Source organism: Ursus arctos, chromosome X (genome assembly GCF_023065955.2).
Source record: "Ursus arctos isolate Adak ecotype North America chromosome X, UrsArc2.0, whole genome shotgun sequence".
Taxonomy (NCBI): Eukaryota; Metazoa; Chordata; class Mammalia; order Carnivora; family Ursidae; genus Ursus; species Ursus arctos.
This window is the reverse complement of record NC_079873.1, coordinates 86,729,176-86,743,204: the sequence shown is the minus strand read 5'-3', so window position 1 is coordinate 86,743,204 and position 14,029 is coordinate 86,729,176. Positions and strand designations below refer to the sequence as shown.

General features: G+C 40.8%; 1 protein-coding gene across 5 annotated transcripts in view; it reads right to left on the bottom strand.

The window, feature by feature from the left end:
- Positions 1-14,029, bottom strand: part of PAK3 (p21 (RAC1) activated kinase 3) — a 118,477-nt gene that overhangs the window by 40,533 nt on the left and 63,915 nt on the right. For all 5 annotated transcript variants that reach the window (XM_044392103.3, XM_057313696.1, XM_044392104.3 and 2 more), the window contains one exon: positions 5,538-5,601. In XM_044392103.3, coding sequence (XP_044248038.1) covers positions 5,538-5,601 — 64 coding nt within the window. The remainder of the gene's footprint in view (positions 1-5,537; positions 5,602-14,029) is intronic.

Below are 14,029 nucleotides of genomic sequence, written 5' to 3'. Positions count from 1 at the left end.
AGGGCCCTAGGGATACCAAAGCGAATACAACCTAGAGTCTGAAGCCAGTGTTCCTTTGGTTTCTTTCCAGCGAAACTGCCCATAATCACCACGTGTTATATCGTACACTTTCTCAAGTCACGATTCAAATGCACCCTTCCCTAAGGATTCTTCATCATACCCTCTCCCTGGCTATGAATGATCTGTCCCTCCTCTCCGTCCCCACGCTCTTTGTAATTATGTGATGGTACCTGCCCTCTTCTGCTCTCTAGAATAGTAACTGTGGGTGTCTTTCACCTCTAATGATACCTAGCATTTACTGAGCCCTTAGCCATGTTGTGCTAAGCACTTGAAATGCTTCCCCTCTTCCTTCACTTCCTCCAACCTGATGAGGTATGTATCTTCTGCTTACTATGGACGAGAAAATGGACACTCTAAGAAATTAATTAAAGTCCATGTGTTTGGGAGGGAGGGGGGTCCCTGCTTATTTCTTGATACAACTTTCTTTCCCTCCCTTTTGGATGTTCCGAAAGACAGTGAGCCTAGAGGTCGCTGTGACTCTCCGAACCTGGTTCTTAACTGCGATGTTATGTTAAGTGCATTCGAATTAAACAAGTCACTCATTCAACTGGATCCAAACCGTCTCCGGTTTGAGTTGCATCCTCAAAAATATTTGTCTATTACAATGTTGAAGAGAGAGCAAACATGGAAGCGAAAGAGAAAAGGGGTCTGTTTTTCACTGCATTCTCATGTAAGAAAAGACCTTAAAAATGAATTCACATATATTAATGAGAAATCTGTGAGGCCAGCTGCCGACGTTAGTAAACTCAGCCCTCTGCAATCACACGACTACTGCTTCTGTGAGAATTACACAGCCTTTGTCAGATAGATTTCTGACAAACTCATGTTGTTAATGATAATTTGGAAGATGCCAGGCCTTTTTTCTTTCTTCCTTTTCTTTTTTTAAACTTTACATACATCTGCTCAAAATATCTAGATTTGGTGGCCAATTATAGAAGCCTTTTCACAGAAATCTGGTGAAATAATGTCATTTTTAGGCTTCGACTCTCAGCTATGGCCTCAAATGATTAGACATGCAATTCTGAACTTGATTTATGGAAGATGGAGGCCAATTCTCTGGCCCTGGGCCTGAATGCTGGGATGGCAGAAACCCATACTGGAAAAATTTAGTTTTCCAAGTAGATGAGTGTGATTAATGGAGAGGTTCTTCTCAAATCCGGCTCCCAAGAGTAAGCTGCAGTGTTCCCTGAAGCTGAAAATGGAATACGGGGCTGATTATTCCTAGCGCCAAATGATTACAGACACGGGTGTGAATTTCACCATCATAATAGGTAAAGCAAAACAATAAAAAACACCCAGACTTAATGAAAAGAAAATACAAACTCTATACACTGAGAGCAGAGACGAGTTTGTCTAACTTAGGCCAGTAATTCATGGAAAAATCCATTGAGAGCAATTTAAGTAAAAGGAAAATTAATTTAAGTGGTTTTCGTTTTTTTGGTCTAGAGAGAAATAAATCAATATTTTGCTCACTCTAGAACTTAAGAACAGAGAGCAAAAATCTACTAAAAACGCCAAAGCAAAATTAGTAAATTAAATACAAGCAAAAATCACAGTGAATAAGTAGATTTCAGTTACTGGATTATATCTTAAAAGCTCTTTAGAAGTGCATCTTGATTTTATATTATGACCATTTGGGTTGAACGTGTGTGTGAAAATGGGCAGTGAAAGGTGAAGTCAACACGAATGAAAAAGACAGCCATGCAGCACACACAAATACCCAAAAGATAAGGAATCAGATCAAGTTACAAGAACAAAGAGATGAAGACACACTGAGACAGAGAGAGAGAGAAAGAGAGAGGGAGATAGGGAAATAGGACAGAAAGAGCAATATAGACAGGTATATGCACATGAAAAGACAGGACAGAGGAAAAGGAGAGCTAGAAAGACATTTTCTTGTTTGTTTCACAAATATTTACTGAGACAGAAACAGATCCAGAAAGATGGGAGAGGCAGACAGGAGAAGCTCTGTAAGCCTTTGACCTTGGCCAAGTAAACGCTTGCTGTTGACCGAAATCGTACAAAATTGTTTCCTTTGTTTTTTGGAGAGGGGGCTACTAAGTATGAAAGCCCTGTGCTAGATACCAAAGGAGACAAAGGGAGGAATAAAATAAGACTCCCTGCCCTCTTAAGGACTTATTTAAAAGTTGAATTGGGCATATGAGTGAACTACCTACTGGTTTCAACATTCTTTAAAATGATGAACTAGCTGGGAATTTAAAACAGATCTTTCCGCAGTGGCAGGCAGGATTTCTTCTTTGACTTTTCAATTTAGATTATAAAGGTTTTAGAGTTGTGCAGAAATACAGAACTTTCCTTTTGCACCTTCAGAGGTCAGAGGCATAAATAACTAGGAGGGGAAACCTCTCTGGTATGCAAAGTTGCTTGGCGGCCTAATCTTTGTTCTTGGAGAAATCAGTCTTGCTTCATTACCTCGTATCTGGGAGATATTTGAAACCATCTCTTACTTTTTTCTTTTTTAAATTTAATGCTATTTTTGGCTCAGTTGGGTCTTGGTGGGAAAGAACAATCAAAACAAAATTATAACATCTTCCACTTCCCAGTCCCCAAAAAACAACTCTTGAAACAAACCTACTTTTTTGAAAAAAATAAACAAGTAGCTCCCATTTAGACCTACAACTAGGCAGTGCTGCCCATTAGAAATACAAGGTGAGCCCTATTTTAATAGGGCTGTTTTCTACTAATTTAGCTATTTTCTAAAAAGACTAAAAGATAAAATTCATTTTAATAATACATTGTATTTAACACAATACATATAAAATACCACTTCCACATGTAACCAATACATAATTTATTAATGAGATATTTTGCATCATTTTTTCCTCCTAAGTTTTTGAAATCAGTGCATATTTTATACTTGTAGCATATCTCTGTTTGGACTAGCCACGCCTCAAGCGCTCAGTGGTCACACGGTTACCATATTGGACAACAACGATGTGAAAGGCAGCTTCTCTGGATTGTGTATCCATTCCTATTATCAGCTCCACCAAAAACCCAACCAGATTACAATACAATCTAAAAGGCCACTTTTGCTTTCTTTTTTTTTTTTTTTTTTTAAAGATTTTATTTATTCGACAGAGATAGAGACAGCCAGCGAGAGAGGGAACACAAGCAGGGGGAGTGGGAGAGGAAGAAGCAGGCTCCTAGCAGAGGAGCCTGATGTGGGGCTCGATCCCACAACGCCGGGATCACGCCCTGAGCCGAAGGCAGACGCTTAACCGCTGTGCCACCCAGGCGCCCCCCACTTTTGCTTTCTAAGCTCCCTGAATACTGTGTTGTTTTGACTGGTCTTGGGGTGTTTACCTTTTAGGCATTAAGAAAGCGAGTTGAGGTGTATATGTGTATATGGACTGGAGAAGGTATGGTTTCCTTACTTAAGCAAAACAACGGGTCCACCAGAAGTTAAGACAGGAAATTCCAGGTGCAAAATAATGGCTATAGAGGGGCAACTGGGTGGCACAGCAGTTAAGCGTCTGCCTTCGGCTCAGGGCGTGATCCCGGCGTTCTGGGATCAAGCCCCACATCGGGCTCCTCCGCTATGAGCCTGCTTCTTCCTCTCCCACTCCCCCTGCTTGTGTTCCCTCTCTCGCTGGCTGTCTCTATCTCTGTCAAATAAATAAATAAAATCTTTAAAAAAAAATAATGGCTATAGAAGCCAGCCCTGGCCTGCACTCAGGTGTGGGAGACTTGTCTCAATGTGTTCCTTGTACCCTAATGTATCCCTCTGTCAAGCGTTTACCACGATAGACTCTAAGTTCTTTGAGGGCCCACATCATTACCTATCTCTGTTTCTCCAGCCCTTAGAAAAGTACCTGGCACACAGCTGGCTCTCAATAAATGTGTGATAAACAAATAAATTGATTTAAATACATACAGCTTCTCATTTGCATTAGACACGGTTCAAGGGCTCCATAGCCACACGTGCTACTGGCTACTGTATAGGACAGCACAAATAGAGAACATCTCCATCATCACAGAAAGTTCTGTTTAGATAGCACCTGTCTAGAGCAATCGGCAGAAATACTATTTGACTGGTTAGGTGACAGGGGTCCCTAGAGACTATAAAACTCTTTTTTTTTTGTCCATGAGCAAGTAAGAATACCAGTGATATCAAATGACAAAGAAAGAAGCAAAAGCAGAAATAGGTGTATTTTACCCCCTAGAAAGTTCAAATGCAGCAGCATTATGGTTTCCACTGGAAGAAGAAACTTGGCCATCTATTTCTCCCTGAGTTTCTGCCTCCCTCTTCTGGTTTTCTTACCATAAGAAAGAAACCAGGCACATTCCCCACAAGTGCCCCAAGATTCTTAACCCCTAGCCAAAATATCTAATGCATGCTTTTCCCTTATTTTCTGAGATAAGTCAGCAATTTCAAAAGAAACTTTAGTACAAAAGCTAGAGGGAAGAAAGAAAGAAAATATAAAAATCATGAAAAATTGTCAAGCTTATGTAGAACATACAATTTTCTGAACCTAAGAATCCAAGGAAAAGCAGTGAAGTACCCGAAGAAGAAATTGTCCATTCCCTTATCTGAAAATAGACTCCACTGGCTGAAGCGCTAGCTTAATTCCATAGGCACATTAGCCGTATCCCTTCCTTCTCAGCCAGGAGACCTCTGGGGTACCATCTTGGTTCCCGGTGTATAGTAGTTGATACATCTAAATATCTTGTCTCCTTCCGCATTTAAGGACGCCTCTTAAGAGCACTTCATTTGATTTTAAACAAAAGCTTTCCCTGTTTCAAACACTGTAGCCCACTTTCAGTTTCACACTGAGATCTGAAGAACATGCCTACTTACAGTTGACTTAGAGAACAGATGAGTCCCACCTTTAGCTCTCGTGAATGATCCGGCCCTGTGGTTCCCTCGTCTAGCCGAGGATCAGGATTTTCTGAGCAACTTTCCCGAAGTTCAGATTCCGGGGCCCCACCCCAGACTTCTGAATCAAATCTCTGGCAGCCGGGCCTGGGGATCTTTATTCTTAACAAGCGTGCTAAGTGAAAATGATGTACTCCATCTCCTTTAGGGATTATTGACCTGTTTCCTCCTTACTTGAAGAGTCAACTCCGCCTGCCTCTGGACTATTAGGTAAGGACTTCCCCTGCCCCAACTCTTGTCACTATAGTTTGACAACGAAACTGGATCTGAAGCCTAACATCCATACAGATGTGGGCGGGACAGGGGTAAAAGGGGTTTTCATACAAGTCAGGTTTCTATAACTCTACTGCTTTTCCAGAGAAATCAGTTTGAGTCTTCTAACTATATGGGGTTCAAATGTCCCGAAACAATTCACTCTCGGCCCGAAATTAGTGCAGATTCCAGCAGGATGTGTTGCCAGATTAATTAACAGTCAGGCTGTCAGCCAGAATGGCCAATATTGAGAATGCAGAACATGTTATTGAATCTGAATGTATATCTCTGGTGCTTATCTTTTGATATTTTAAATAATAACACTTACCCTTGACCTATTTTTTCAAATCTTGTGTATTTTTTCTTTGGGTCACCGACACTCACAATGCTTCCTGAGTTTGGGGGCGGGGGGAGAGGAAGAAAGAGAGAGAGAGAGATTGATTTAAATCAATTGGTTGATTTCCCTGTATTTAATACTAAAAATTACAATGCCAGAGTCAATGACAAATAAAACATTCGAGCAATATTCCCATGAAATTTCTTACATGGCTAATAATACATTTTATTAAAGTAACAAACAGTAATATATTAATTAAAGTCATAGTAATAACCCATGCTGCTTTTATATTCAAAATTGATGATGTTTGGGAAACCAAAAGGACTGGACACAACTCAACATTTATAAAAAGTTCCCATAAAAGGATACTGTAGATCAGGAGATAAAAACATCTAAGAACTTGTATGAACTATTTAATAAAATCACTATCTTGTCTGAATCGGAGAGAAATTGAGCGCTACACTACCTACAGCTCTGAGGGACAAACATCTCTTGAGCAATTACTATGTACCCAGTACTGTGTTAAGGGTGATGGGGTCTAATAAAGAACAAAGTTGACTCATAAAGCAATGAGACTCATGCTTTCTGAAAACCTTCATCCCCCAAACCCAGGACCCTACCTGCACACCACATATTTTGTAAAAACTTTATTGGAATATGATTTCCATACCTAAAGTTCACTCATTTGAAGGGTACAGTTCATCAGTGCTCCCAAATATAGGAAGCAAACACTAACAATAGTGAAGGGAGCTATCGACAGCAACACAGTAAAGGTCGGAGACTTTAGTTAATAACTTGCTTTCAATAATGGGTTGAACAACCAGGGAGAAGATCATCAAGGAAACGGAGGACGTGAACAACACTATGGATCCATTGGAGCTAACACATTTGCGGAACTCTTCACCCAACAACTGAAGAATACACATTTTTCTCAAGTGCACACGGAACATTCTCCAGGATAGACCACATGTTAGGTAGCAAAACAAGCCTTCGCAAATTTTACGAGATTGAAATCATACAAAATGCCTTTTCTAATCATAATGGATACAAACTAAAAATCAATAACAGAAAGATGACTGGAGAATCCCAAGATATTTAAATAAGACATGTGCAAAAGAAGATACCTCAAGAGAAATTTAAAAATAGTTTGAACTAAATGAAAACTAAACACAACCTATCAAATTACATGGGATGCAGCAAAGCAGTGCTGGATTTTTTCTTTTTAAGGAAAAAAATTAAGAGCAATTCAAAGGTTTTTCGTAAATTTTTTGAGGTGTGCACATTTATTAAATTTCACCATGATCTCATTTTAGGATGTTTTGGTCATCCCAGAAAGAAACCTTGTACCTGTTCTCAGTCACTCTTCATCCACCCCCTCCCCTGGCTTCCCAACCCACCCCCAGGCAACCACAAATCTACTCTGTGTTTCTATAGACCGTTCCAAACATTGTAGAGTAAGTTTATAAACCACGCAAGAAAAACATTAATTTATCCTCTTTGGCTCTGGGAAACAAATATTGGTTTTGTTATTTCAAAATATCAAATCCAGTTTTCAGAGGATGAATACACCACTCAGAACAAATCTAAAAGAAGTGCCATTGACTCTTCAGTGCAGCACTCGAATAGGTGGAGAAAAATTCTGGGCCATAGCAGCATCATGGGAATATAGGTTTAGATTCTCAAGTGGACTACCTCAAAGGGAATCATTTATTTGGATGCCTCTGGCTCTCCCCCCCCCTTTTTTTGAGCAAACATATCAGTATCATTATCTTTGAGTTATATTTTCCTATCATGGCCCCTGTTCCAAAGAAGTGTAGAGTCAGTAGGATAAGATTTATAGCATGAACTAATCAAGAGAAGGTCTAGATTCTACCTCCTAACGGTCAATCTAATTCATTCCCTCCTCTTCATGCCCATGGCCAGTGCCATTGTTCAGGCCTTTAATATCTCCTGTCCAAAAAATTCATCACTTACTTCGGCACTCTACCTTCTCTATCTTCCGTTAACGCTTCTGGAATAGGGCAACTATATAATTCACAAACCAAGACTGTCCTGTACAGACATGTACAGATGTCTTTCTTCAGAATGATTTCACTCTTCCTTATGACTCCTCAAAATTTCCTCCTTGCTACATAATCAAGCCCAAATCTCTTAGTCTGGCATAGAGGGCTCTTTACCATCTAGTACTAACCAACTCCTGCCTAACTAGACTAATCTCATATAATTCCTCTACTCTCCATCCCTCCTACTTTAAATCCTAGTAATGCTATCATTATCCAAGGTTTTTGCAGATGCTCCCCTTTTCCCTTTCCTACCTAACCCATGAATTCCTATTATTTAAACATTATCTCAAGTCATCCTACTTTGCAAATTCTTCTCTGATCCTCTAATGAGATTCCCATGTTTCTTCTTGAGAGCAGGAACCTTGTCTTTTCATCCCTGTAACTTCAGTGCCTAGAACAATGTCCATCACTGAACAGATATCTGTTGACCAAATGAATGAGGACAAGAAAGTATGTATTTGAGTGCTAAACTGTGTGCTGCAAACAATACTTGGTGTTAATTCAGACCTACCAATAGATGGTATACCTTGAAAAAAAATGTTTCAGTCCTGGACCGTTCACCAAGTTGTTAGATTTGTTGTTGCTGTTGGGGGTGGTGGTTTGTTTTTTATAACAGAAGTCCATGTTTCAGTGAAGTTAAATAAGACGTATACAATATGTGAGTTGTTATCATTCTTTTTCTTTTGCATTTCCAATCTCAGTCTATGGAACTACCGTCTGTCTACTCAGTAGCCCGAGTCAAAAATCTGGGAGTCAGCTCTGACTCATCCCTCACCTTCACTACCCCCAGGCAGCTGTCCCCCAAGTCCTGAGCCTGTATCTGTTTACCTCCTGGAGACTTTGTCAATCTGTCCCATTTTTTTGTCTCGGCTATTCCAACGGCCTCCTAACTGCACTCCCAACTGCCACCTTCTTCACATTCCAGTCCAGGCTCGACACCTCTCTCTGGCAGGATGCTCTAAGTGTGAACCCGATCATGTGATTCCCTGGTTCAGGAGTCCTCGGAGCTCCCCCAATGCCTACAAGGTCAAGCTCAAAACTCCTTGGCAGGGAGTGCAAGGCTCTTCATATCTGACTCTTGCTTCATTCTCCATCTCTCCACCACTTCCCCACTCGACCCTCGTTGCTTTGACCATAACAAACTGCAGCTCATGATCAGCTCTTGCTTGACGGTTGAGCTTCCTCTCTTAAGACTCCGATCCCTCTACCTACCACCAATTTTATATTCAAGTGACATTGAATAAGTTAGCATTCCCAGGCATATGCCTTCATACCTTCTATACCTGCTATTCTCTTGCCTGGAATGTCCTTAAATTTTTAAGTTCCTATTCATGCTTCAATTCTGCTTCAATGGTGCCTCTTCTAGGAAGCCTTCCCTGATTTTTTCAAATAGTTAATAATTCCCCTTCTCTATTCCACTGTACCTTCTCTCTTTCTGTCTCTCTTGCCTTTGCACTTACTCTGCTTCTCTATACTTAACATACCATGTATCCATCTCTATATATTTGATATCCCCTTATAAACTATGACTTAAGGACAAGATTCAGTTCTCATTCATTTCTGTATCCTCAGCACCTCCTCAAACAATGTTGTGTGACAAATACATTAGTTAATAACTGACTGTTGAATTGAACTCAAATAAAATTAGGCATTTCCTCTTGTAAATGCCCCATATTTTAAGACAGGGGTTGGAGAACATATTTTACTTGAGTTACATCTATGGAATGCCACCAATTTGACAATTTCTGAATTGTCACTTCACCTTTCAAATTGTCTTACAGATTTCTACAGCACTGAGAACTATCCTTATTCAAGTCGGCTATTAATGGATAGGGGCCTGGACTTTTTTCTTTCTTTCTTTCTTTTTTGGGTAACGAAATGACAATTTTAAAGTCACTTGAAACCATCGTTTTATTAAGGAGTTTATAGTCTTCTAAGAAAGTTATACTATTAAGTTGCTGAGCAAACTCTTTTCCATAGACTGAACAAAAGCAAATAAGCTTCAGCCCAAGCCACTTTCTGAATTATGACCAATTTCAATTGGCAGGGTTCAGTTAATGAGGTTTTATGGTAGTAAATTACTCAACCTTTATTTCCTTGGAATGCAGAGTTTAAAAAAAACCCTGGAAATAAATCCTTTCATGAGGATTACCAAAAGACAGCCATTTTGATGAGACCCTGCCTCTGGACTGAACTGCTGTTCAAATAAAATGGCGTCTCCACACCCACTACCCTTCACAGGAGAGTGTGTGCTGCCATCTACTGATGTGAGGCAAGTGCACAGGAGGTCTTGTTTACAATTCCCCATCACAAAACAAGCTTTTCAAGTGACCTCTTTCATCAGAGCCATTATAATCTGCTTTTCTAAAATACACTACGGAAAGGAAAAAAACCCCACTGTGACACAATAGGGGAAAACAGTGACAAAAATCAGCAACTCAAAATCAAAGGACAAAAAAAAAAAAAAGAAATAACAGCACCAAAACAATTTTCCTACCGGTGCAATTTCTTAAATAAGAAGCCTATTACTCACTTGAAAGTATAAGGATTTAAGAAATGACTAAATAGTAGTATTTGAAAATAGGGTTCATGATGTGGTTTCAGTGGCAGAAAAGCCTATCAGGATATTTTCCTACATATTAAGCTAAGTTGAACTCTGACCATTAAAAAGATTATTTCTTTTAGCACACTGAGGTTTTGATTCTTGAGAAAAAAAGCAAAATAACTCTCTAAATTAATATTAGTCCTATCCGAGGGGGAAATTAGAAGAGTTTTGAGTGGGGAACGCTGGAGAAGGGGAGGGACAAGAAGAGGAGGTGATCATAGGGCCCAAGACAAATTTCCTGCCTTGTACCATTTTGCTGACAGCGCCTTTTGGAAATTTTCTCTAAAATGTAGGGGTTTCTTTATTTTCCAACAGATTCAGACAGACCACAATGAACAAGCCAGACCAAGGCTATCTGTCTGTATAAAACTGAAAGATGATCTGTTTATTTCAGCTATTAATGATCCCATGGTCTGGCCCCCACAATCAGCATCTGGGTGGGAGAGGAATAGCCTGGCGGCTCTGTGGTCTGGACAGCCCACCTCACAGTAACTGGATCCCTGAGTCTGAAGATGGCTGCCCTCCCCCCCACCATGCTTATGGTGGGATCTGCTCTGGTATGGGCTGTAGGCTCTTCCTCAACCTCTCTGGCTCCCAGCCTCCTCTCCTTCGCCTCTCAGCACAGGCTCCTTTACTCCTTCCCTAAGCTCCAACAGGGGCCTTGATTCTCCCAATGACTTCTGTATAACGATCATATGTCTTGGCTCATTTCTGGTTTCAAACATTCTGTCCCACTGGAAGACCCCCACTTTTTTATGTTGCAAAATATGGTGGCTCTCGTTTGGCAAAAATAACATGATAATTTTATACTACTACTTATGGTGCTACGTGTCTTACATACTTTACCTCGTTTAGTCCTCACCAAATCCCTATCACATCGGTACTACTATTACCTCCATTTTTCAAATGAAGAAACTGAAATTCAGAGGAAGTGGGTGACTGCCCTAAGGACACACAGCTAGTCTGGGCCTATGACTCAGACTCCCTTATGATTCATTCCAAAGCCTGGCCTGGTGTATGATCTTACTAAGGTTTTATACTTATGTAATAAAACAGTAATTACCATTTATTGAGCACCTACTGTGTACCAGGGACTGTGTCTGAGGTTCTTATATGCCCTATTCTCATTGAATTATTATTATGCTCTGAGGTTGGAACTATTAATATCTCCATAGTTTTCTTTTTAGATGAGGAAAAAGAGGTCAAGGAAAGTTAAATCACTGGCCCAAAGTAACACAAGCAGGGGCTCGTCATTTGAATCTGGGCCTTTCTGACTCCAATACTTGTCCTCTTAGTCATAGGTTGAGCTACGTAAAATCCATCCTATAGACAGAGTCTTGAAATGCAGTTATGATTCTTATCCCTGATGCTCAAAGGGGTGAAATAAATCATCTGAAGTTATACAGCGAGGCCATGGCAGGGAGAGAGGCACACAGGGGGTGCATGCCCAGAAGGGCAGCAGAAGCAGGAGAGACCCACTTTACAGACTCTGCAGTATAGCTCAGCCTGGACCCGCTTCATGAAAAGCACTCCCCCATTTTTCTATAGGTTCTCCCTGCCAAGATCTGGAAGCTTGAGGCCAGGCTGGCAGTTATAGGTGGCCCACTGGCCAGAGGAAAAAATGAGTCTCCTGAGGCCCAAGCAGTCTCCAATAGAGAAGAAAACACCCAATTCTTCATTAAAAAATGTAATCAAAGGCAGTTTCCTCCTCTGCATCATGTTGCTCGGGGCTGGGCGGAATACACAGGCAATGAGAGCAACCACAGCTCCCGCACCATTAGTCTGCAAGCAAAGCCAGATTTTGGCCCAAGAGAAGAATGCTTGTCTCTCTGTCGGGGAGTATAAGAAAACCAAAAATGCATTTGCATTCTAATAAATCGATTGAGATTTGAAACAAAGACCCATAACAGTCATTTTTTTGGTGAAAGCGATGCTGTCAGATTTAAAAAATCTAATAAAATCTCATAGGTCATGTCTACATGTATAAAATAAAGAAAAAAATTGAGGTAGCTGTCTGAATAATTGAACTGGAATTATCCAGGCATTTCTTTCTTTTTCCTTCCCTTTTCCATATATAGACAGTTGGGATATGCAGAAGCAAATTGGGTTAATAGAAATAGTGTCACCTTTGAAGGCAAACAGAGTTGAGTTCAAAGTCGGGCTCTGCCGATCATTAGTTGGGTGACCTGGTTGCTTTAGCTTTTTGAGGCTTACTTTCAGCAATCTGTAAAATGAGGATATTGAAATCTACCCCAAAGTATTATTATGAAAATTAAACCTTATGATGTATGTAAAGTGGCCAGCACAGAGAGTGCTCAATAGATGAGAATTATTACTACTGTTACTACAGCAAATAGTAGGTATTAGCACCAGAGGCACATTTAATCACGTATAGTAAAGTCAGTTGGCTGAACTCCCAATGATTCCAGTTCCAAACGCTCACTGCCAACATTTGCCTTTCCAAATACCAATTCTTTGTCACAGAGGGGAAAGTTGGGGGGGTGTCCTTAGCACTGCAGAGATTTTAGAAACATCCCTAACCCCTATCCACTAGAGGCCAGTAGCGCTCCCTGTGCTGCGACTATAAACATGTCTCCGGATGTTGCCAAGTAGTTCCTGGAGGGCAAGATGGCCCCACAACCACCTACGCAGAGCCTCCCTGTGGCCTCTAGCTGGAACCCGCTCTCTTCCTTTCCTGAGGTGAGATGGAAATTTGCATGAAACCAGATAACCTAGTAACTAATTGTATCACATTACTGAATCTTATCATCCAAATAAAATTGTAAGTTTCCTGATGGCAGGAAATTGTTTTTCTATGGTTTCCTCCAAAGATTCTTACATAGAACAGACAAGTAGGAACTCCGTCAAGGTACACTTTTTTTTTTTTTGCTCGTTTTTTTCATTCATTCACTCAAAAAACATCTGTTAAGTGCCTTTATGTACCAAGCACTTTTTAAGGAGCTGGACATATAAGAAAAGGAGACACAGTCCCTTCCCTTGAGGAGCTCACAAGTCTATGTTAAAGAGATAGGACCAGTATGGTGGGATTTGCTGCCACAAAGGCAGTAAAGAAGAGGAGCCCTTAACTCATACTGGGAAAGGCAAAGAAGGCTGTCCTGAGGAGGCAATTTTGAGTTGGGTTTTGAAGGATGAATAGGAGTTAGTGAGATTGGAGGCACTGATCGAAGATAACCAGAAATGTGTTAGATGTTTCTGTAGTATGAGTTTAATGACTACGCTTCACAGACCTTTGACTCTTTTTAGCAGACAATGTCTTTTTCTTAAATCTCCTTGATCCAGAAAGCTAACTGAGGGGCACCTGGGTGGCGCAGTTGTTAAGCGTCTGCCTTCGGCTCAGGGCGTGATCCCGGCGTTCTGGGATCGAGCCCCACGTCAGGCTCCTCCGCTGGGAGCCTGCTTCTTCCTCTCCCACTCCCCCTGCCTGTGTTCCCTCTCTCGCTGGCTGTCTCTCTCTCTCTGTCAAATAAATAAATAAAATCTTAAAAAAAAAAAGCTAACTGAAAGAGGATTGTTTCATGAAACTGGAGTGAGTGTGTATGCACAAGCGTGTACACAATAACGACACTGTGTGGGGGGGGGAGTTTGCTAGCATTTTCTGGCCCTGCTCCCCTTCTCCAGATAGAAATGCTCCTAAATTAGGGGAAAAGACTATATTACTGTGGCTGCTGGGTTTGATTGACTGCATTCGGCTTTGAGGTTGATTTATCTGTCGTGATTGATCAGTTGGGAGACCTTGGGGGATGATCAAAAGATATGTCATCAGATTATTTTATTCCTTTCGGGAGTGTCATCTT